Raw genomic sequence first — 25308 nt, 5'->3', positions numbered from 1 at the left:
AAGTCATTTGTCATATTGACCTCTCGACCTAGGTACACATAGCTGTTGCATTCAGAGATGGTCATTCCGTTGAGAGCGAATCGGGCGTCAGGAACGAGGCTGTTTCTCATAAACATTGTCTTCATAAGATTCAGCTGTAGTCCTACCTTTCCACACTCACGGTCAAAGTAGGCCAGCATTTGTGCTGCTTGGCTGATGTTTGTTGTTATTAAAACAATGTCATCAGCAAAGTGGAGGTGGTGTAGTTGCCGACCATCTATCTTCACTCCCATTCCTTCCCATTCCAGTCGTAGCATGATGTTCTCGAGGGTGGCACTGAAGAGTTTCGGTGAAATGGTATCACCCTGCCGAACCCCTCTCTTGACATCAACGATCACTTCTTTGTAGAATGGTGAGATCCTGGTAGTGAATCCTCAGTACAGCTCACGGAGGATCCTGATGTATTGGGCTTGAATGCCCTGATTGGCTAGGGCTTCAATGACCGCTTCCGTCTCAACAGAATCAAAGGCCTTCTTTAAATCAATGAACGTTAAACAGAGCGGCATCTTGAACTCCCGAGAAACCTCAATGAGCTTGGTTATCGTGTGGATATGGTCGATGGTGCCGAATCCTTTGCGGAACCCTGCTTGCTCGCATGGTTGTCCTTCATCTAGTGTTCTGCCAATCCTATTTAGGATGACTCGAGTGAACAACTTGTAGATGACAGACAATAGGCAGATCGGGCGATAGTTGCCAATGTCATGGATGTCTCCCTTCTTGAACAGTAGTACGGTCCTGCTGGTTTTCCATTGGGACGGAACCTTGCATTCAGACAGGTAGTGAGTGAAGAACCGAGCCAGTATATTGATGAGTACTGACGGCAGGTTCTTCAGGTGTTCAGGTCTGACCTTGTCTGGGCCGGGTGCTGTTTGTTTCTTTACCGACAAAATGGCGTGTCGGATTTCAGAATGGGGAATGTTGGGAATGACATATCCATCCTGTGGAATTTGGTATGTCGGCAAGTGGACATGGCTATCGAAGAGATTTGAATAGAAGTCATGGATAATCTTCTCCATTGCCGTTCTGAAGGATGTGATGGATCCATCAGGATGTCGGAGGGCAGTCATCTTGGTCTTGTAGTTGGCAAAGGACAGGCGGGCGTTAAGAATACTTTTCCCGGCTTCTGCCACATCTACTAGTACTTTTGCTTTTCTCTCTTTGAGGTCTTCCTTGATCGCATCTCTGCACTGCTTTGCGAGCTCGGACGTTAGCTTGCGGTTGCCTGAGGCATGCGCCAAACCGCGCTGGCAAATTAGCTCAAGAGTTGTTGAAGATAGGCGATTTTTTGTGGCTATCTCTCTCTTGGCGTTCCTCGCACATTCATGGAGGTGCTGAACCAGTCGATCGTATTCCTCGTCAATGTTGTCAACAAAGTCATCTTCCCATATTGCCGCAATAGTACCAAAGAGTTCCCAGTTGGTGGTCATTCTGGGAGTTCTCTTTTTGAACTTTGCAGCCCTTTCTCCCCACTCTGTGAAGTAGAATTTTGCACGAAGGAGATGGTGGTCCGATCCCGTTCGAAATTTTGGGACAACAGCGACATTGTTCAGGCAAAACCATCGATTGAATATGATGTGGTCTATTTCGTTGTGGAATCGTCCACCTGGAGACTCCCATGTCCAACGTTTAGATTCTGCCTTCTGGAACTGTGAGTTACCATGAATGGTCTTGGTCGACATGATGAACTCAGATAGTCTCTCACCCTGTTCGTTCCATTCTAGGCCATGGTTCCTGATTTGAAGTTCTTCAGCTGATTTCTTGGTCCTATCTTGGCATTAAAATCACCCACAATGATCTTGTAGAAGGTGTGGTCTTCTTTATAGAACTTCTCCAGCTCCATGTAGAACTTCTCAATTTCTCTTTCATCATAATGAGATGTTGGTGCGTAGACAACAAAGATAGAAACTGCAGGCAGTGAGCCACATCTATTCAAATGTAAACGTCCGATTCGGGTTGTTAGGCATTCGAATGAATCAATGCTCTTGGCCAAGTTTGTGTTGACAAGGACACCGACGTCTCCAACACCTTTTTTATCGCATGTTCCGATGAACAATTCTCCAGTGTCAAAAACGGCATGGTGAGATTCGTGCCTTCTTGTCTCGATCAGACCAATGATGTCGTACTTGATCATTAGCGCTTGTACCATCAGATCCTCGATGGATGCATCTGATGCTAGCGTACGTGCATTGAAGGTACAGACGATCATTTTTGTCTTCTTTCGTTGTGGCAGCCTAGGTCGGCCTTGAGATTTTGTCGGCCTCTCCTTTCTCATCCTTCTCAGTGCTGCCATTTTGGTGAAGCCTTCAGGGTCAGGTGAATGAGACAAGTTGTAGTTACTGGTTTTGGCATATTGAATACACAACGGATAGCTTGCCAGGCTCTTCTGTGCGGGCGGAATACTCTCGGTAGCTTGCCAGTCTTTCCGAGAGGGATAGAGGCTTTTCCCGATTAGAGGTCGTCCAGAATATGGGGAGAAGAAATAGAGAGGAGGGGAGGAAAATCACAGATGAGAAGCAACGGGGTCTAGGGGTTAAGGAGATTCAGTATATTGGTGGTGTTAAGGAATGAAAGAGCTAAATATTCAAGCCACAGAATCAGAAACACCTAAATCATGAGACCTTAACTTTGACAACTGAACTTAAACAGGTACTTGTCAAGAGGGCAGGCTGGGATGGGAGGTATGGGAGGGAACCGGAAACATTAGTGGAGGAATGTTGACACTGATGGTGGGATCAGTGCTAGAACATTGTATGTCTAAAACTCAACTATGAATACTTTTGTAAATCATGGTGCTTTAATAAAAATAAATAAATAAAGATATAGATATCCTTTTTTGGATCCATTCTGCTGGCGCACGGTCTTTCCATTCCTTAGGTATGGAAATTCATGCTTTTATCTTTCATTTTCTTTCAGATAAACTGCAGACAAATTTAGGTGAGTTTTTCTCTTCTATTTTCTTTTATTTAAAAATTTCCCCTTACACTTTATATATATAAACACTGTGGTTTATAGAGTTTTTCATGATGATTTGTTGCATTCAATATTCCAACATGATTCCACCACCATTACTCCTTCCCACCACCATTATTTCTAATTTTCCCAACCATCTCTTAGGCCTGCTTCCATAGCAGGTGCTCAATAATTTATTTAATATTGCTTGTTATAACTAATTTTCTAAAAGAATAATCAAAAATATTTCCTTAAAAGAAAGTTAGTGAAGATTGTTTTACCTCACCGTGGAGCAATTAACCCCTGTAAAAGAGATTACTAACATGTTGTTACAGGTTAAACCTTCTGTGTTTATATTTTGTCAGTTGAGATTGGTTGTCTTCTACGTTACAACCCATTCAATCTCTTGTGCTACTCCTGGTTTATCAGTGTGAAGTTTAGTTGTTGCATGGCTATGGATGTGGATGCATGCTCCAGGAAGTCCAAAGCTTTTAACGAGGTGTACAGCTAGAGTAAAATTTTTCACAGATTGCCTTGGTGCGCTGGTGTGACTGTTGGGTCTTCTGTAAGTCCAGGGATATGGGGAAGGTAGCTTATCCCTGACTCCATGAAAACCTGGAGATTTCAGTCACAAAACTCTTGAGTTTTTCAGTGGATAAATTTCTAGATGAGTCTTGTCTGAGGAGTAGAGCCAGGAACATGGTGGTGATTGTGGAGTGTGGATGGTTTTGGCTGCAGGGGCTCTTTCTGGGTGGGTTATCTGCCCTCCCCTCTTCTCTCCTGGTTGCCCTAGATCACTCAGCCTTGTGCAGGTTCTGTAAAAATCTCTTGAGTTTTCCTTTTCTTCAACTCCCTGGGTCCCCTTGGTTGTGGGCCTCATGGTTCTGAGCTCACCTGCTTCTTTTGTCTTTCAGACCAGAGGAAAGCTGAGTACTTGGCTGGTGAGTGATGCTTCAGGTGTCTTCTGTCCTACCTGTGCCCAGGTGTTTCTTTCCCTGTGTGTGCTGGGGAAGGAATGGGTCCCCTTCCCTGAGCTGAAGCAGAAGCTGCAGAGAGCCCCACCTGGCCCACATGCTTTCACAGACCTGGGCTGCTGTTCCACCCTGTACTTGGTGACCTGGCTGTCACAGAGACCTCTGTAGTCTCTTTCATCTGTGGTCCCTTTCCCTACATTGCTAGTCCTCAGGGCATCTAGTTCTTACTGTGCATCTAGAAACAGAAGTTGCTGCTCTGAAAGCATTGTAGGAGCCAGAAAATTAAATGGGAACTTTGAGTTTAGGCATGTGACTCCTGCCCCTGTCCCCAAGAGACTACTTAGGGGAAGCCTGTTCCTTCCAGTGCCTAAAGATGCTGTGATCCTACAGTTTTGGGGCCATGGTAATTAGCCTAAGCAGGTGGGAATGTGCTAGAATTTCTCTCCATATTCTGAATAGTGATTTTTTTTTTGAGGTTGAGGTGAGGTTTGGGCTATACCTGCAGTGCTGAGGGGCTGCTCCTGGTGGTGCTCAGGATATTATTTGCCAGGGTTCACCCAGAAGCAGCTTCAAACACCTTAACCCTGCCTTTTTTCCTGGTCCATCAGAATAGTGTTGTTTTATCTAAGAAAGACTAGAAAGACTATTCTGTCCCAGAGATCTCCAATAAGGTGTCCTTCCCTGTCCTTAATTATTTCCCATTCAAGTTATTTATCAACTATTTTTGCTAAAGAAAAATGGTATAATAGCAAATTTTAAATGAGCTATCGAATAATTTGTATTATGTTCTTTAAAATATTTGTATATGTAGTGTACTTTATAACCCTCAGTGGGAAAAATGAGTGAAGATAGAAGAGGCATTTTTCAGGATCTTGAGACTGAGCAGCTAAGTGACTGCCAAGTCACACAGAAGCAGAGGGACAGCAGTGGGACTCAGCACCCTGCTGAGTGTATAAGGCAGGAGCTCCCCTCTCTCCAGTGTTCCCACTCTGTTAGCAGAGATCAGAGATATTGTGACTGAGAACAGAGCAAGTGCTGGGCCAGATTCTGGATTTGACAGGCTGATTTGACTGAGCTCTCTGTGTTCCCTTTCAGCCTGTAGAAAGGCCCATCTGTACCCACGTAGGTGCCCTGAGTGTCCTGTGGCTCCTTCCCAGCCTCACCCCTTCCCCTTCTCTATTCAAGGACCCCACAGCAGGAAGAAGTTGTTCTCTGTTGTCCCTCTCATTTTTGTAGCCTCCATCTGAAGATTGCAGGGACTGTCCTTGGGGACACAGACCTGCCTCCTCTGACCCTTGTCTACTGCAGGTCAGGTTCGGGTGAGCAGCCCCCTTGGTAAGCTCCTTGTAGATTTGCTTCCTGGGGGTGGGGTAGTGTCACTGCAGCAGACACTGCAGCAGGGTAGCTATGTAGCTCAGACCTGCTGATTTCAGAAATCCTGTTTGCCTGCTCAGGATTTAGGTCTTGTTAATTGATTAATTATGGATTCTGAATCTTATATAGACTGAAAATTGAACCACTTTATCATCAGTTTATATTTTCTTTATTTCCCATCCCCCCATCCTCTTGAATATTGATCCTCTGAAATATTGATCCTGTGGAATATTGATCCTCTGCTTCTTTGTGGACTGGTTTCTCATGCAAGTTGGGTTGATTCCTCTAAGTTGCTAAGAATTAATGCAACTTAGGTTCTGTGTTCTGAATTTTGGGTTCACAACCTCTGGGAGAGCTTGAGGCTATAGGACTTTCATATAGATTTTGCTTATTACAAAAGATCTGAAGTCATTTGCCAAATTCTACGTGTATGTATATTTATGACAGGAATATATGGAACATTTTTTTTCCTTTTTGAGTCACACTGGCGATGCACAGGGGTTACTCCTGGCTTGACACTCAGGAATTACCCCTGGCGGTGCTCAGGGGACCATATGGGATGCTGGGAATTAAATGCTGGTCAGCCATGTGCACTGCAAACACCCTACCTGCTGCATTATCACTCCAGTCCCTATATAGAACATTTTCAAAATTTTCCTCTGTCTCGGTCTCTGTCTTTCTGTTTCTCTCTCTCTTTCTCCAACTTCAGAAAAATTCTTTATTTGACTGTCTGAACTGACTCAGGTCAGTCAGTCAAATATATGTATGAAGATTGTAAAAAAAGAGGCATCTAGAGCAGTTACCAAATTTGTAACAAGGGAAATTAGTTACCACCAAAAGTGTGGGGAGAAAATCAGGGAAAAATGATGGGTGGGTAGGAGAAGAGGACCAGAGGAGGAATGTAGTTAAGTGGAGTGTGTTCTAGATTTTAATTACAGAGATTCTGGGTGAATTGTGGTGGCAGAAGAGAGAACACTAATTAAAGCCAAGGTACTTTGAGAGGAAAAGAACAGAGAATTTATAAATTATTTGAGAGTATTAAATGTAGTCAACTCATTGCTATTTCCTTGAGAGATTTCAATAAAGATTGAGTTATTTTTAAATAATTTGAATGGAACCAAACAATGGACTTGGCTTGATGTGAGACATTTCACCTTTTAGTGTAGTTGGGGCAGGACTGTGGCGTGGGGCTCCTCGTGCACAGAAAGGCTGTCCTGGGTGTGTTCTTGGAGTATGTTAGAGGCCCTTCTGCTCTGATGTTTCAGGTTGCTATCAGGGATAGAAGGGGAAGCAGGGGCTGAACCATTGGGTAAAGGATCTTGAGAAGTCTGAGGTAACTTCATTAAAGTACATGACTCATTTTCAGGATTTGTTTGACAAATATGAATATCAGATAGCTGTCTTTTATCTTCTCTGTGTCTGCTGAATTAAAGAACACAATTTGAATTAATTAATTAATTAGGGCCCACCAATCTCATGAGGACCAGGGACATCTCTTGGTCAATCAGAAGTGTCTCATTGTGAGGGTCTGAGGACATGGGGCTGTCTAGGTCTTGTGGGTAGCCTGGTGGGTTACCCCTGCAGTGTTTGGGGGCCTCCAAGCATATACCTGGTGATGCCTAGAGAACATATGGTGCTGGGGATTAAATTGGGTTTCCATATGTGAAGCATGGACTTTAATTCTTGTACTATTTCTCTGCCCTCTGACATGCATACATTTAAAAATAATTTTTATTAAGACACTATGACTTACAAAATTGTTCTTAATAGAATTATCTCAGGTATACAATGTTCCAACACCAATCCTACTACCGGTGTCTCCTTCCTTCTACTCATGTTCCCAGGCTCCCTCACACCTCCTCCTGACCCTCTTGGTAGGCATGTAACAAATCTATTTTATATTGCTGCTCCTACAAAACTTAAAGAATCAGCAAATGGAAATATTAGAAAACATCTACAAAAGTTAATTTATAATGACTGACTACTATATGGGCTGGAGCGATAACACAGCGGTAGGGCATTTGCCTTACAAGCAGCCAACATGGCCAACCAGAGTTTGATTCCTCTGCCCCTCTTGGAGAGCCCGGCAAGTTACTGAGAGTATCTCGCCTGCACGGCAGAGCCTGGCAAGCTACCCGTGATGTATTCGATATGCCAAACACAGTAACAACAAGGCTCATGATGGAGACGTTACTGGGCCCGCTCGAGCAAATCGATGAACAATGGGAGGACCGTGATCATAGTAGTGACCGTGACTACTATATGATTTAACATCTAAAGAAATTAAAATAATTTAATTTATAATATAGTGCTTATCTCATTTACATACATTTTCAACTGTGGTAGCTCAAATATATTGCATTTTTTGGTACTTGAATCTTATTGTGGTAAACAACATGTCTTTCTATAATAAATAAAAAGTTTTTAAATTTTGTGATAATATATTTTACACTTTAAAACAGGTAAAATTGGAGTGGGAGTGATGGTACAGTGGGTAGGGTGCTTGTTTGATTGTATTAAAATCTTTGTGTTGAGCATTTGTGGTGGAGGGGTAGGTTTTGTAAAGCTGTCTGGTGACTTTATTGGTTGCCTCTACTTGATCTCAGGGTAAAATCCATGGTCTGGGTCACTCATCAATGGTTATATATGGAATTTGGCTTCCTTCTCTTGACACAAAACTTCCCATTTCCCTGTATGGCTCGGTTGCTCTCTGGTCTGTATTTATGTTCCAGTACAACATTTGAACTTTTTACCTTTTTCAAAAAAGCCATTTTTGTTGGGTAAAGTATTTTTGGCGAGGCATTAATTTCGTTGAGTTTTTTCACTATATCCCACCACTGTTTTTGGGCAGTGAGGGTTTCATCAAATAAGTCAGCTGAATCTTAAGGATGATCCTTTATAGGAAATTTCCAAAACCCAATACCCATTTGATAAGGGACTAATATCCAGGACATACAAGACACTAGTAGAATTGTACACGAAAAAACCTCCAACCCCATCAACAAATGGGGAGAAGAAATGAACAGAAGTTTTCTCAAAAAAGAAATACAATTGGCCAAAAGGCACATGAAAAAATGGTCCACATCCCAAGTCATCAGGGAGATTCAAATCAGAACAACAATGAGATATCATCTCATACCACAGAGACTGGCACACATTCAAAAGAATAAAAGTAACCAGTGCTGGCGTTGGATGTGGGGAAAAAGGGACACTCTCACTGTTGGTGGGAATGCCCATTAGCCCATTAGTGGTTTGTGGGTGTGTTTCCCACATACCTAACTTTTGACCGTTTACTTTCTTGGTAAACTTTGCCCCAAGTTTTTGGGGTCTGGCCAAAGGCACATCAGCAATTTTGGGGTATCTGGAAGTCTGAAGGCGCCATGAGGCTGCTGATGCACTTGCCTCACAGGTACAGATTGACCTTCTGGCGGCACCATACCCCCTGGCTCCTTTCTTTTTCATTTTAGATTTTTTTCCCCCAGAAATTGACTATTCAGAAAACCATGCTTTAATTTTTTTTCTTGAAACAGAGATAACCCTATGAACTTTTCATCTTAACACTGTCAAAGAAAATTGAGACGATACTGCATTGTTAAGGAAAGAAGTTTAGGGGGACAGTGAGCTAGTATAGTGTTCAGGGCTCTTGTCTTGCATGTGACTGTCCTGGTACAATCCAAGCACCACTATAGTCCCCAGAAACCCATAAACAGTGATCCCTGAGTGCAGAGCCAAGAATAAGCCCTGAGTACCACTGGCTGTGGCTGAAAATCCAAAACAAAAGCAAAACAACAACAACCAAACCAAACCAAACCAAACCAAACAACAACAAAACAACAGCAACAAAAACCACACCAAAAATAGAAAAGCACAGAAAAGGGGTTTAGGACCAGAGAAATAGCTCAAAAAATATGGTCTGCATGTTGGAGGCCTGGGTTCAATTCCTGACACCACAAGGTCCCTGAGCATCTCTGGGAAGAGCCCAAGAAGAGTTGGCAGTGGTTCTGCTCCAGGGAAAAGAAAAAGACAAAGGGAAGGAAGGTGTTAATTCTTTAGAGCAAGTGATGTTTTTAAAAGTCACAATTCAGGAGCCAGAGAGATAGCTTGGAGGCAAGAACACACACTTTGCTTGTAGAAAGCCCAGATTTGAGCCCTGGCAAATGGCAAATGGTGTCCTGAGCACCTACAAGAGAGATACCCAGTTAGTACCAAGCAGTTATAGCTTCCTACCACCACTGGTGTGGTCCACAAACAAATAAACAAAATTTAAAAAAAAAAACAGCAAAAACTCAAACACAATTCAGTACACATTTGTCATTGTTTTGTGTTTTAGGACTTTATCTGAAACTGTTTCAAAAGCACATGAAACAATAAAAAGATTACATATATGTGTACATAGATAGATAGATAGATAGATAGATAGGGCTGTAGTTACAGCACAGCCGGTAGGGTGTTTGCCTTGCACGCAGCTGACCCAGGTTCGATTCCTCCGTTCTTCTCGGAGAGCCCGGCAAGCTACCGAGAGTATCCCGCCCGCATGGCAGAGCCTGGCAAGCTCCCCGTGGCATATTCAATATGCCAAAAACAGTAACAACAAGTCTCACAATGGAGACATTACTGGTGCCTTCTTGAGCAAGTTGATGAATAATGAGAGGACAGTGATATATATATATATATATATATATATATATATATATATATGTTTGTCTTTTGTCAGAGGGGAAAGTAAAATATTAACACTAGGCTTTTATGTTTTGATTAGGAACAAGGGAACAAGCATTAAAGCAGCAGGAGTCTGCGGATCTGGGGGGACAGTGGCGGCTGCTCTTCACTGTCCTCCCTGACCCAGTGCCCAGCACCCCTTCCAGACTTCTCAGGAAATCTTCCCTGGGCCTGCTCTCTGCTCCTCTCTCCTCCCAGAAAGAGTCCAGGGGCTGGCACTCAGGGCAATGTCAGCTTTCAGGGCAGGATTGCCATTGTGGGGCAGGTCTGAGTCCAAGGTCCCCTTCCTGCTCCCCTTTCCCCTGAGTTGAGAGGAGCTAGGGTGGGGCTGGACGGGGCAGTGGGCGGGGCCTGCAGGGTGGCCCTCCCCCTCCGTGAGGCTCTGGTTGAATATTCCTGCACTACTCGAAGGGCCCAGGCCTATGCCTTCATCTCTCTTTGCATGTGTGTGCCAAGCTGCATCACACAGTTGTAGTAATTGGTTTTGTTTCCTTCTGTCTCTTCATAAAATTCCCTTTTGTCTCTTTGAACTTAAAATGTCTTCCCACTCAACAGGGATATCACAGCAGTGGGGTGTCAGTGGGGTGTGAACCTGGAGACTAATATCGGTCTTTGTAAATTTAACCATTTTTGCATTAAGTTGAGCTTCCCCAAATTCCTGAGTCCAAATGAAAGGATCAGAAATGGACTTTAGGGGACGACTCAGTGGAATGTATTCAATTCAATTCAATTCAAACCCGGGCACCAGATCCTGGGTTTGATCCCCGACATCCCATATGGTCCCCCAAGCACTGCCAGGAGTAATTCCTGAGTGCAGATCCAGGAATAACCCCTGAGCATTTCTGGGTGTGACCCAAAAAGCAAAAAACAAAACAAAACAAAACAAAAAACAAAACCAAAAAAAAAAACCCCAAAAAACAAAAGAGGCATTGAGTGGCAATCATGTTTGGTCTATAGTCTATTTTCAGCATGTATCTCTCATCCAGGGAGGATCCTCCCAACACCCTTTATTTGGTACCCCCTTCTCTATCTGAGCTACCTTCTCCCACAGCATGTGTGGCTGGCTTCCGAGCCATGGAGTGAATCTCCTGGTACTTATCTTGGCTATCCTTGAGTGTTAGTCTCCCAATCTGTTACTTTATAGTCCCCAGATGAGTGCAATTTTTCTATGTCTGTCCCTCTCTGACTCATTTCACTTAGCATGATACTTTCCATGTAGTACCACTTGTATGTAAATTTCATGACTTCATCTTTTCTAACAGCTACAGCAGCAATTTTGAATGTCAGGAAGCCTAAAGGCACCATCAGGCTGCTGATGCACTTGCCCCTCAGGCACAGGTTGATCTGTTGGTGGCACCATACCCCCTGGATATTCTTTTGTGTGTTTCTGGGTCATGGCCCTTGTTTCCATCTTTTCCAGAGAAATAAACTATTGGCATATACCCTGCAGGATGTGCACCCTGCAGGTCCAGGTTGACCTGCTGGTGGCACCATACCCCCTGGTGGACTTCTGTGTGTTTTCCCCATTGTTTTTCTAGTGTTCTTGCTGTGCTGGGGGGTGAGTCTTTGTAGTTACTCCCTCCTGGAAGATCCTGAGGAATTAGGCAGAAGGTTACTCTCTTTATTCTCTGCCTATTCTCACAGAATGATAGGAAGAATCAACTGTGAGTAGTATGTAATTTGTTGAGTAGATCTGTAAACAGATCTGTAAACAGATCTACATCAGGAGCTGCGGTGTGGGCCCTTAATATGGCGTGTGTTGGGTTGCAATGATAGTACGGTGGGGAAGGTACTTGCCTTGCACAAGCCTTGGGTTCGACTCCTTGAATCCCGTAATATGGCCCCCAAACACTGCCAGGAGTGATCCCTGAGTGCAGAGCCAGCAGTAGCCACTGAGCATTACCAGGTGTGTCCTCCACCCTTCAACATACAGCACAGGAGATTGCTGGGACCCACCTGGTAGGGAAGGACTCTGTTGGGAGAAAAGCCCCCTTTGACCTGCTTTGAAGTGCAGCGCTAATCCTTTGGCTCGATCCCAGGAAGATGTTCCTAGACCACTCAGGAAGCCCGTTGCAATGCACATTTACGGTCATGGGTGAATGCCACCATGGGACAGGATGTATCCGGCAGGTGTGTGGGTGACAGTTTAGTTATTGTGATTACTCAGAAAAAATGTAACCCTATCTATAGAACTGTGACGAAACACGTCTGTTCTGACCACTGTGAGTACATGACTGTCCACATTTCTTCCCTGTATGCCCAAGTCTATATAAGATATGCTGGTTGCTTAATAAAGTTGGAACTGCTTGACAGGACCCCTGCCATGCTCGTGCACTCATTTCTCAGTTGTGGAGGTGGCAGCATAGGGACTAGCTCTTTTCCCCAGACCCCTCTCTTTGAATGGTAGATTGGTAGATTGGCCCAGTCCTGAGGGCCCTGAGCAGCGGCCTCTTTATGGGCGAGGGGATGTGCCAAACAAAGGACAGAAGAAGTCTCCATCAGGGCTCTGCCTCCCATTCCAGAATAGGCCCAGTGAGGTGAGTCAGAGGCAAGACTCACCTGGGATGGTGGAAGCAGCAAGCAGAGGTCCAGTCTTCGCTCTTTAAAGACAAATACAACAGGTGAGTTCAAGCAGGTGAGAGTAAACACAGGCTGAGAGAGAGGTGCTGGGCTCTGAAACCAAAGTGATTCCCTCATAAAACGAGTATAATCATGACAGAAATCCAGCAGACTGTGGTGATGGTCCCACTAGTGTCTACTTACCAAGTCATATACCTGTGAAGACTGAGCAGTGGTCAGGCTTGACGGAGCAAAGGGATGTGGATGAACAGACTATTTCCAGTTCTTTGATACTGTAACTCATGACCTGCTGATGATTGGGGGTGAGGGAGGGGGGAGAGGAAAACAGAGAAGATAGTGCACTATACTGTCTTTCAGGGCTGGCTTATTTAGGTCAGTTAACAGCATGCCCCACAGTATACAATATTGTTTCCTGAAACAAAAACAAACAAACACTGTCCTCCTGTTGTTCATCGATTTTGCTTGAGCGGGCCCAGTAAAGTCTCCATTTTGACCCTTGTTGTTACTGTGTTTGGCATATTGATGTTTGGCATATTGAATACATCACAGGTAGCTTGCCAAGTGTTAGCAAGCAGGTGCCATACTCTTGGTAGCTTGCCGGGCTCTCCGAGAGGGGTGGAGGAATCGAACCCGGCTCGGCCGGGCTGGCTGCGTGCAAGGCAAACGCCCTACCACTGTGCTATTGGTCCAGCCCTATTGTTTCCTGAGTGTGGGCAAAACTGAACAACAATGTGCAGTGGAAGCAAAGCCTCTGAACAGATCTCAGGGAGGTTTCGTGGGGTGATTAGCAGGTGCTCACAGTGCCGCCTCCAGTGGATCTCACAGACGCTCCTCACATGAACACACCTCAGGGCTGTGGTGAATGAAAAGCCCCCAAATGGACAACCATGTGGGCATGGGGCAGAATGTGAGCAGAGGTCCCTCTCAGGAGGGTACTTTCTGAGACAGAGCAGTGGGGAGTCAAGCAGTGGGGAGTCAGCAGCAGCCCCCAGGGGCTTGTGAGAAGGTCCGAGGCTGGGAAACTCCCTGAATTGGAGAAGTGACCTGAGCCAGAAGAGACAGCATTGGGACAGCAATGGGGAGCAGTCGGAGAGGAGCCCAGAAGGGTTCGAGCAGAAGAATCCCTTGAGGAAACGAGGCAGTGAGTAGATCTAAACTGAGTTGAGGAGACAGGGGCTTGGGAGGAGAATGAAACTGATGAGGAGGGGCTGGTGTGGGTGGGGACACCCCTGAGAGGCCACTGATTGGCCAGGTCACCACCCTCATTGGTGACGGGGACCTTGGTGTTAACTTGGAAAAAAAACTTGAAAACAATCTTGAACTGCTTGGTGGATTAAAAGTACACAGGGAGGTGGGATGGGGTCAAGTACATGGAATGGCCCTCACATTTCTTGAAAGGGTAAATGGGTGAACACAGGTCTCCTTAATGAAAGCGGGGTGGGGTGTTGCAGGAAGTAAGGAACTGGGTGGAGGGAACTCATGGTCTTTATGGTTTTCCTTGAGACCACAGACTTGGACATTTTCTGGTGTCAGAGCCTGGAAGGACAGTGTCTGGGTGCCTGTCCTCAGACCGTGTGTGTTGTTAAAACATTAAGATGCTCTTGGGAACTTTTGATTCAGCACAGCAGGGCCAGGGCCTGGAAGCTCCTGATGCTGTGTTAAACCCTTACTTATTGCCTGATTGTGGGGAACTCCTGAGTCCTTTGGTGAGACAGGCCCTGTGCAGAGGGCACTGACAGGGTCAGCTTTGGTTGGGAGCTGCAGCACGACAGCTCTGCAGAGGCAGAACTGGCTTTGCCTGGGCCACACAATCCATCCTCCGGACTGAGCATAGTGCTTATTCATCTGGGTGTGTGTCTCTGACCTGACAGTGTTGTTTCAAAGTACCTGACCAACCCTCTCAATGCATTGGTCCTGCTCTTTTCTCCCTGATAACTAGGCGCCCTGTCCACAGGGCAGGGCAGAGTCCCCTGGGAGAGCATTTTGTGGCTTTCACTTTCAGATGGTGGAAGGAACCCGGAGAACAGTGTCAGGGAACAATTAATTTGAGGGGGTGCCCGGGCTGGGCTCAACAAACACCCAGAAACCTGTACCTGATTCTGCTTCATCCTCCTGGAAGCCACCTGCCTCTCAGACATGAGGGCCCCTGCACACTCGGTTTTGGAGCCAGAAGCAGGTTTGGGGCTCTGAGCAGCTGACTGCAGGTGGAAAGTCTACAGGCAGATTTGGGGGTTCCTTGACTCTTCTCAAGTATCGGGGTTTGGAAACGCTACTGAGGAGACTTTGAAGCAGGTATGTTGGGTTTGAAGACACTCTAAGTTCACTTTGGGAGGGAGATGCTGTTACTTTGTAAACGTGGCAAAGAAAGTCAGGAAACCTGACTCAGGTGGACAAGAGAGTGGGGGATCCATCAGCCCCCAGAACCTGTCCTTCCTGAGACTCTTGTCTGCTCCCCAGATTCCACACAGAAGGTTGTCTGTGGGTGTTTTCTTTGACCAGGATCCATTTAAACTTCTCTGTTGTCCTGTCTCTCAGGGGGCTTTTCTGGAGGCAAAAATCCCCCTTAAAGGCAAGAGGAAAAGGACTCATGTGTCAGCTGGTTGTAACCTGGCAGCTCCAGTGGAGTGCAGGAGAAGATGCTCTCCAGTGGGGGTGTCCCAGCCCTGAGACTCGTGAGATCTAGAGCTCTGGGGGGCTCTGCCTTGCCCGTTGGTCCTCGCTGCCTCCTCCATTTGTCTCTTCCCAGCCTCAAGGAAATGGAGCATTGCTCACCCTGTTCCATGCTCTGCCCGCTGGCCATCCTGCTTCTCCTGCAGCTGCCCACTGTGGGGTCCGTAGGTGAGTCTGCACTGTGCTATTGTGTCTCCCCCAGGACCCAGTCCTCCATCCTGGGGTATTCTCATCAGGACCTGCTCCAGCTCTCCTGGCTCCTTTCCAGGGGTGTTTCCTGCCCTGGGCATGCAGCTCCCCAACCTTTTACTCACGTGTCTGTATCCACAGAGGAGTTCCTGGTGATTGGACCGTCAGAACCTATTATTGCTGTGGTGGGAGGTGACATCACACTGCCCTGTCGTGTGTCCCCGGCCATGAATGTTGAAAACATGGAGCTGAGGTGGTTCCGCTCCAAGTTCTCCGAAGCTGTGTTCATCTACCAAAACCATTGGGAGGAGACAGAGGAGCAGCTGGCCCAGTACAGGGGACGGACCTCCCTGGAGACGGACCTCCTTTCCCAGGGGGAGGCTGCTGTGCGCATCCACAAGGTCCAGGCTGCAGACAATGGACAGTACACCTGCTTCTTCAGAAAGGGAAACTTCTATGAGGAGGCTGGTTTGGAGCTGAAAGTGGCAGGTAGGTACTCGATCGACATTCTAGAATCTTTGAGTGCTGGAGGTGACAGGAACCTTAGAGACAAGAAAATCTTTAAAAATTTTATTTTAATGTAGAAAATGCCACAACTGTTTAAGAATTGATAATTTTTTTTTGGTTTTTTGGGTCACACCCGGTGGTGCACAGAGGTTACTCCTGGCTCTGCACTCAGGAACTACTCCTGGTGGTGCTTGGGGGACCATAAAGGATTTGAGGAATCAAACCTGGGTCAGCCGGATGCAAGGCAAACACCCTATCTGCTGTGCTATTGCTCCAGCCCCCAAAATTTATCCTTCCACACAGCGCAGATGCAATGTGATTGGTTCCAGGGCTTGTGTGCTTGGTCAGATCCAGCCTCCTGGACCCTTCCTCTCCCCCGCAGGTGTGGGCTCTTCCCCTCAAGTGCACATCACAGGGCCTGAAGAGGACGGAGTCCGAGTGGTGTGCAGGGCGGCGGGCTGGTTTCCCAAGCCCCAGGTGCAGTGGAGAGACTCCAGCGGGGGGAAGTTTCTGGCCTTCTCAGAGACCCAGGCCCAGGATGGTGAGGGGCTATTCAGCGTGGAGGCAGCGCTGGTGGTGAGAGACAGCGCCGTGGGGAATGTGACCTGCTCCATCCTCAACCCCATCCTGGACAGGGAGAATGCCATGGCCATATTCATCCCAGGTGGGCTCTGCTGCCCTCTCCCGTGTGGGTGTGGGAGCTGGAGGGAGGAGGGGGGCATTCCTGGGGGAGTTGGGCTGTCCTGTTCGTGCCTTCATGGGGGTCTTTGGGGGGCACAGAGCCCTTCTTCCCCAAGGCCTCTCCGTGGAAGCTGGCCTATGTGGTGTGTGTGTGACCTTGCTGACGTTCCTGGTCCTTGGTGCTGCCTATTACACCTGGAGAGAACGTTCCATAAAGGCGCAGGAGAGGCAGCAACGAGAGAAGCTGCGCCAGGATCGGGAGAAGGATGAACAGGCTAAGCAGGCTGCACTGAAGGCCATAGGTAAGTCAGGACAGGCCCAGGCCCAGAGTGACCCAAGGACTGTGGGTCAGAGTCCAGCGCTCCAGCTCCAGAATTGCAGAGCAAGTGGCCCAGGAGTCCCCAGAGGGTGGAGTTACTCATGGACCCTGATGGGTTTGAAGTGGAATTTCATGATATAGATTTTCTTTTTGTTTTGGTGGATTTTGCAGGCCCACAGTTTTCTGTTCCTCGGGAAAGGAAGTACATACTTTTATTTTTTGTTTTCTTTCAGATGAATTGCAGGCAGATTTAGGTAAGTTTTGTTTTGCATCAACTCCCTGAGTCCTCTTCCTTGGAGGACTTGTGGTTCTGAGCTCACCTGTTCCTGTTGCCTTTCAGAAAAGAGGAAAGCTGAGTACTTGTCTGGTGAGTGATGCTCCAGGTCCCATCTGTGCCCAGGTGTTCCTCATCCTGTGTGTGCTGGGGACACACATGTGGTCATTACAGGAGCCAGATACCTAAATAGTGATATTATGAGTTTAGGAGTGTGACTCCTGCCCCTCCCTCATAACAGCACCCAGGGAGAGCCTGTCCCCTGCGACCTCTAATGTGATGGTGAAATAGTGATGGAAGACAGCTAAGTAGTGATGGGAGACCAACAATTAGTGAGTTCAAATAGCCAGGGACTAGGCTTAGCAGGCGTGGGAACATGGTGGTATGGTGGCTCCAATGCTGCAGATTGCTGTTGCCTGAGAAAGTTCACTGCCCCAGAACTGACCTCATCTCTTGCCTTAATCATTTCCCCTTTTATTTCTCTAGTATCTTTACAAGAGAAAAGCTGAATATAAAATTAAATGCATAACAATTTATGGAACAGTTAATGTCTTATTCTTTTAAGTATTTGAACACATAGTATAATCTACAAAGCCTTAGTGGAAAATTTGAACAAAGGTAGCAGAAGCATGTATTACAATTTGAAGCTAAGGCAGCTAGTCACAACAGGACAGTGGTGGGACCAGCCTGTCATGCAGGCTTCTTAACCAGTGTCTGCACATGCAGGAGCTCCCCAACTCCAGAACGCCCCCCCTTCTGTCACCCTGACATTGGGGATCCTGTAACTCAGAGAGGGTGTGGTGGTGTGCTGGACAGTAGCCTGGGCTGGGCAGGCTGTTGACTGAGGTCTCACCTGTGTGTTCCTTTTTAGCCTGGAGGAAGGCCCAGCTTTATGCAGGTAGGTGCTCTAAGTGTCCTATGACTCCTCACTTCTGTCCCTTCGCTATCCAAGGACCCCATGGCAGGAAGGAGTCACTGTCAGTTTGGTAGCCTCCATCTAAGGGTTGCAGGGACTGTCTCTGGGGCACAGATCTGCCTTCTCTGACTCTCCTCTACTGAAGGTCATGTTAGTGTGAGCAGCCCCCTTGGAAAATACCTTGTTTTTTTTTTATTTCTTTTCTCCTCCCATAGTTTTCATACACAAATGCAATGGACTTCTGTAGGAAGTTTGTAATATCTCTGCAGTAAGTTCATTGTTTCTAAAAGCATATTTTACATTTATTAAAGACTTATATATGGATTAATCCAACTGTTTTCACAACCATCTAAGCAAAAGAGACAGAAATTTCTCTGAATGAACATGTCTCAGTGGATGTGTCACAAATTTACACCCCAACTGTGCCGAAAATGTTATTTCCTTTATTCTTGTTCTTGGGAGACAGCAACTCCCCCACAGAAGACATATCAAGATTCTGCAACATATGCAATCTTTGCAATGGTCAGTAATCTTTCACTCTTTCCAGGAGGATTATGAAGGCCAGAGGAGATTATGTGTCACTGGGTCAGTTGGGACAGAGATACCTCTGCTCCTTTAGTCCTTTTAGGTCCTCACTTGGAAGATTGCTTGATCTGCTTGTTAAGATCCTTGGGTTGGTTTTTGGGGAGTAGAGGTGGATTCCATATAGCTATTTGGGGACTTTTTAAAATTCTCCCTACTAAATATCCATGTGAAATCCTTGGTTTCAATCATTTGTCTCTAACCAGACATGTCCCATGCATATAACTTTTTTCTCATGTTGGAGATAGCATATGTGGGTATAATAGTCTTTTTCTTTGCTGCCATTATGAATTCTAATAAAATTAATGGCTTAAAACAAAGCATATTTTTTACTTTCTTGATGTGCAAGTCATATTCCAGGAAAGTGTGGCTAGGGCTGTGTACTGTTTATGGAGGCTATTGTCTCTCTACCCCTCCTTTTTTCCCCTTTTTAGGACCACACACAGCAGTCCTCAGTGCTTACTCCTGATTTTCTGCTCCCAGATCATTCCTAGCAGAGTTTGAATGATCATGTGGGTGCTGGGGATTGAATTAGGATTGACCATATACGAGGCAAGTGATTTACCTCCTGTGCTATCACTTTGGCTCCTTATTTTAAAATAATTTTTTAATCATGGTTTACAGTAGGATTAATATTTATGCTTTAGAAGGCATACAGTAATACTGACTATTTCCACCACTAAAGTGTGAATATCCCTTCACCACTGTCCCTAAGTGCTTTTTGTCCTGGAGGAAGTTGTCCTTTCCTTTTTCTAGAGGACATGTTTGGTTGTGGCCCATTTTCATCTGCAGACCAGCAACACAGACATATCTGACCCTACTTCTGGGGGTCACATCTAGTTGTATGACCAAATTCTTGACATGGTTTTGCTTTTAAAGATTCTTGTGATTAATTCTGTATTACTCAGGATGATGTCTCCATCTCGATGTTTATAATCTTGTTTTTCCCCTTTCTTTTTCTGAGACTCCCAAGCAGTGCACAGAAGCTGGGGATTTCCTCCCAGCCATTTTCAGCTGAAGGGGAGCAGCAGGTCAATTTATTGCCCAAGCGTGCACAGCTTCTTGGGCTCTGCAGTTGTGAGATTACCCAGGCCACTTGGATTCTGCTCGGGGGTGTGGGGAGTTGATTTCGGCGGTTATGCTTGAGAGACCATTTGATGTTAGAGAGTGAGCCAGTGTGTGCCACTTGTGAGGCATGTGCCTTTAATCTCTCTGGACCCATAATTTTAGTTACAGCTGTAAAATTTATTTTTTTATGGAATTAACATTTTTCACATACCTTGGGGTTAGGTCATGGGTTTCTTTGGGGTTATACTATGACACTTTTTCTCCTGGAAGCTTTCTAGATCTGGGAAAGACTTGGGGGAAATAAAGTGACTAGATCCAGTTTTGTTTGATTTTTTTCTCTTTTGTCTCTTTGGGAGGTTCCCCCCCTACCAACTCACTAAAGGGGTAGACAAATAATTAATGTCATTCCTCTCATTGAATGCATGTGTCTCCCTGCTTTGAATCTTTCTTCTTCCCTTGAAACTGTCTCAGTTGCCTCTTAACTGGATAAGATAAATTTCTTGCTGTATTCTGAGTTTTCTTCACTTATGGATTAAGTGAAGCTCAGGCTAGTTGTAATTTTCTTCTTCTATTGTTTAGAGAAAACTTAGAGATCCAGAACAATCTAAGTTCTTCATAAGTAAAGTGAGGCCTAGAAAATATTGATCTCTTAATTTTTTCCAAGAAAATCACTTTTCAGGATAAGCATGTCTATGTGCTTGATAAGCAAAGATGGATAATCATATATGGGTAATTAATTTCTGTTTCTCATACTGAGAGATATTTATACAGTCTCTCAATTCCTGGCCATTGAACTTTTTGGGCTTATCCTTAATGAAGACCTTGGTGCATGATGAGTTTGTGTGTGTGTGTGTGTGTGTGTGTGTGCGTGTATGTGCATGTGTGCACATAAATGTGTCAAAATTTATATAAAAGAATCTATTGAATGTTTTCAAAATGTCCCTATTATTACTTCATTATGATGTTTCAGATATGTACTTAATGTATAGTGTCTACAAATCTCTGACATGAATGTGTATATGTGTGTATGTTTCTTACAGATTGGCGCAAGTCCAAGTTCCAGACCTGTGAGTGACTTGTTCATTCTGGGAAGTCCTACTGCTGCTTCCCACACAATTCTGGTCTTGCTTTCATCTCTCTGTGGTGACATAGATGAGTGGTGGTGGGTGGAGGGTGGTAGGTGTGACTTATATGGAGGCTAAAGCAGTTTCATGGAGTTCACATTGATCCTTAAGAGCCTTGTGACATATTTAACATCTAATCCCAAATCAGTCTTTTGGCTCCTTTTCTTGCTTAGAGGACTGATGTCACAATCTCCTCATTTCAGGAGGCCCATTTCTCCATAACTTGTAGCTCTGTTTCTGGGATGAGGTGGCAGTCTGCCCCTGTTCTGAGTCAGGGGAGGCTCAGAACATGACTGGTGCTTCTCTCTGCAGGGCCTGTCACTCTGGATCCAGGATCTGCCCATCCCAACATTGTTGTCTCTCACAAGAATACAAGTTTGACCTTGAAGGATGCTGCCACTGCTTCAGTATCAGAAGGCAGATTTAGCATCTTAGGCTGTGAAGGCATCACATCAGGGCGCTGTTGCTGGGAGGTGGAAATCAGAAATGGAAACAACAGCACTTGGTGCCTGGGGGTCTGTAGAGAAGACGCAAAAAGGACAGGCTGGTACAAAGAGTCTCCACAAAAGGGGTTCTGGGTTGTGGGAAATGCTGAAGATGGATTTCATGCTTTTAATACTTCTAACACTCTTCTGTTCCTTTATCAGGTTCCCCACAGGCTGGGTGTATTCCTAGACCCTGAGGGAGGGGATGTCTCCTTCTATAATATGACTGATGGCTCCCACATTTTCTCCTTCTCTCAGACTTCCTTCTCTGGGACCCTCTTTCCATACTTTATGATTTGTAATGGAGATGTGTCCCTGTCCATCTGCTCCATGGTGCATGGGCCTGAGCTCCCTGTACCTCTTAACAGTTTTCCATCTTTTGAGAAGGAGCCTGTGAGCTCAGACTTTGGTGTGAATGGTGCTCCCTCAGGACCTGCATCTCCACTATTGCCCTGAAACCCTGAAGTTATGTCCACAGCAGTGTCTCTCCTATTTTTGGTGATTCTTTCTGGGACTGCAGACGCTATGTCAGAGACCTCTGAGTGAGTCCTGGGAGATCTGGAGTCTTTCTCTCCTGCTCTGGATGAAGACTTGACTTTACAAGGGGAAGTAATTATATTTGTTAATGAAAATTGGTTATGGGATTTTTATACTTTTGGATAAGAAAGTTTGTGAACTGAATTACTTTGAAGAATAAAAGGAAATTGACTCTACCCAGCTTGAATTTCTGCAGAGAAACTGAGACCAAAGTGTGGATCCTCAGCTGTTCATCTGGGATTTGGGGTCTGCGTAGAAAATTGGTCATCTAGTTTTTCCTGCGAATAAATAATACATAGTAGAGGAATCTCATATTTTTCCTCTATTTTCTATTCTGACATCTATGTTTCCAACTACAGTACTTTTTTGTTAATATGAAAAACTGATGCTTTGTTGATTTGTGGAGTTCAGATGAAGGAACTGGCTTCCCTTCTTGTCAACATTAGATGGAAAGAAGAGAGCTGCTCATCTGGGGAACATGAAGTAACAGAATGGAAGTCGAACACCAAGAATAGTTGAGTTAGGTACCAGGAGGTCTGCTCCATGATTTGGAAGCCGGCAGCACATGCTGGGGGAAAAGGCAGCTCAGAGAGAAGGAACACCAAGTAAAGTACACTTGGAGGACTCACTCGGATGCGAGATGTGTGCTGAATGTAGACTGTAAACCGAACACAATGGGCATTTAATACCTCTATTGCAAACTACAACACCCTAAAGGAAGGAGTGAGCAAAAGGGAATACCCTGCCACAGAGTGGGGTGGGGATGGGAGAGCTACTGGGATAATTGGTGGTGGAGAATGGGCACTGGTGGAGGGATGGGTACTCGATCATTGTATAACTGAAACCCAAGCACAAAAGTTTGTAAGTCTACAACTCTACTCATGGTGTTCCACTAATAAAAAAATTAATAGCACAGCGGTAGGGCGTTTGTCTTATAAGCGGCCAACATGGCCGACCCGAGTTCGATTCCTCTGCCCCTCTCGGAGAGCCTGGCAAGCTACTGAGAGTATCTCGCCTGCACGGCAGAGCCTGGCAAGCTACCCGTGACGTATTCGATATCCCAAACACAGTAACAACAAGTCTCATGATGGAGACGTTACTGGGCCCGCTGGAGCAAATCGATGAACGACGGGAGGACAATGACAGTGACTGATAATTAAAAAAACCAAGAGAGCTGCTACTAAATGAAGATGTGACTAAGAGAGTTTTGTTTGCTTGTTTTTCGGGGTCAGACCTTGCTATTTTCAGAGATTACTCTTGGTTCTTGTGCTCATTGATCACACACAAAAGAAAAACTGAATATAAAATTTAATCACTTCACTTAACCACTTAACTTCCCGTTAGTCGTCGATTTGCTCGAGCGGGCGCCAGTAACATCTCCATTTGTCCCTGTCGCGTGCTAGTGTAGCCCAATGGCATCTGTTCGCCCCGGGAACATGAAGGGCCTCAAATCGATCGTTCATGATCTTGATGAAGAAGTCTGACCATCTGGAAGGTGGGCGGCCACGTGGTCTTTTGACATCCCGTGGAATCCAGTCGGTAACAGCTCTAGTCCAGCGGTCGTCTTTAAATCTCATTACGTTACCAGCCCATCTGATTTTCGACACCTTGGCAAATGAGACAGCATCCCTGATTCTTGATCGTCGACGGATGTCGGAACTCCGGATTCTTTCTCTCATTTGAGTGAAACGTGATATTCCAAGCATAGCTCTTTCTATTCTTCTTTGGGAGACCTGAATAGCGTTCTCATCTTGTTTGCGTAGGGCTCAGGTCTCTGAGGCATATGTTAATGCAGGAAGAACAGTGGAATCAAAGAGATGTGCCCGGAGCCGGAGGTTCTTCGTCCTCTTAGCTATTTCTTTGACGTTCTTGAAGGCATTCCAAGCCGCTCTCTTCCTCCTGCGCATCTCGGGTGCCAGGTCATTTGTCATGTTGACCTCTCGACCTAGGTACACATAGCTGTTGCATTCGGAGATGGTCGTTCCATTGAGAGTGAATGGGGCGTCAGGAACAAGGCTGTTTCTCATAAACATTGTCTTCGTAAGATTCAGCTGTAGTCCTACCTTTCCACACTCACGGTCAAAGTTGGCCAGCATTTGTGCCACTTGGCTGATGTTTGGTGTTATTAAAACAATGTCATCAGCAAAGTGGAGGTGGTGTAGTTGCCGACCATCTATCTTCACTCCCATTCCTTCCCATTCCAGTCGTCGCATGATGTTCTCGAGGGTGGCACTGAAGAGTTTCGGTGAAATGGTATCACCCTGCCGCACCCCTCTCTTGACATCAACGATCACTTCTTTGTAGAATGGTGAGATCCTGGTAGTGAATCCGCAATACAGCTCACGGAGGATCCTGATGTATTGGGCTTGAATGCCCTGATTGGCTAGGGCTTCAATGACCACTTCCGTCTCAACAGAATCAAAGGCCTTCTTTAAATCAATGAACGTTAAACAGAGCGGCATCTTGGACTCCCAAGAAACCTAAATGAGCTTGGTTATCGTGTGGATATGGTCGATGGTGCTGAATCCTTTGCGGAACCCGGCTTGCTCGCATGGTTGTCCTTCATCTAGTGTTCTGCCAATCCTATTTAGGATGACTCGAGTGAACAACTTGTAGATGACAGACAATAGGCAGATCGGGCGATAGTTGCCAATGTCATGGATGTCTCCCTTCTTGAACAGTAGTGCGGTCCTGCTGGTTTTCCATTGGGACAGAACCTTGCATTCAGACAGGTAGCGAGTGAAGAGCCGAGCCAGTGTATTGATGAGTACTGACGGCAGGTTCTTCAGGTGTTCAGGTCTGACCTTGTCTGGGCCGGGTGCTGTTTGTTTCTTTACCGACGAAATGGCATGTCGGATTTCAGAAGGGAGAACGTTGGGAATGACATATCCATCCTGTGGAATTTGGTATGTCGGCAAGTGGACATGACTATCGAAGAGATTTGAGTAGAAGTCATGGATAATCTTCTCCATTGCTGTTCTGGAGGATGTGATGGATCCATCAGGACGTCGGAGGGCAGTCATCTTGGTCTTATAGTTGGTGAAGGACAGGCGGGCGTTATGAATACTTTTCCCGGCTTCTGCCGCATCTACCAGTACTTCTACTCTTCTCTCTTTGAGGTCTTCCTTGATCGCATCTCTGCACTGCTTTGTGAGCTCGGACGTTAGCTTGCGGTTGCCTGAGGCATGTGCCAAACCACGCTGGCGAATTAGCTCAAGAGTTGTTGAAGATAGGCGATTTTTTGTGGCTATCTCTCTCTTGGCGTTCCTCGCACATTCATGGAGGTGCTGAACCAGTCGATCGTATTCCTCATCAATGTTG

General features: G+C 45.7%; 1 protein-coding gene across 1 annotated transcript; it reads left to right on the top strand.

Moving 5' to 3' along the window:
* Positions 1-15391: 15391 nt before the first annotated feature.
* LOC130036017 (butyrophilin-like protein 1) lies at positions 15392-21996 on the top strand. The gene is given in 10 exon segments (XM_056127977.1): positions 15392-15473; positions 15636-15983; positions 16384-16665; positions 16782-16825; positions 16828-16984; positions 17235-17255; positions 17342-17368; positions 18147-18173; positions 20882-20908; positions 21278-21996. Coding segments are annotated over 10 exon segments (1734 nt in total).
* The last annotated feature ends 3312 nt before the right edge of the window (positions 21997-25308 follow it).

Source organism: Sorex fumeus, unplaced genomic scaffold (genome assembly GCF_029834395.1).
Source record: "Sorex fumeus unplaced genomic scaffold, SorFum_2.1 ptg000063l, whole genome shotgun sequence".
NCBI lineage: Eukaryota > Metazoa > Chordata > Mammalia > Eulipotyphla > Soricidae > Sorex > Sorex fumeus.
This window is presented reverse-complemented; position numbering and strand designations above follow the sequence as displayed.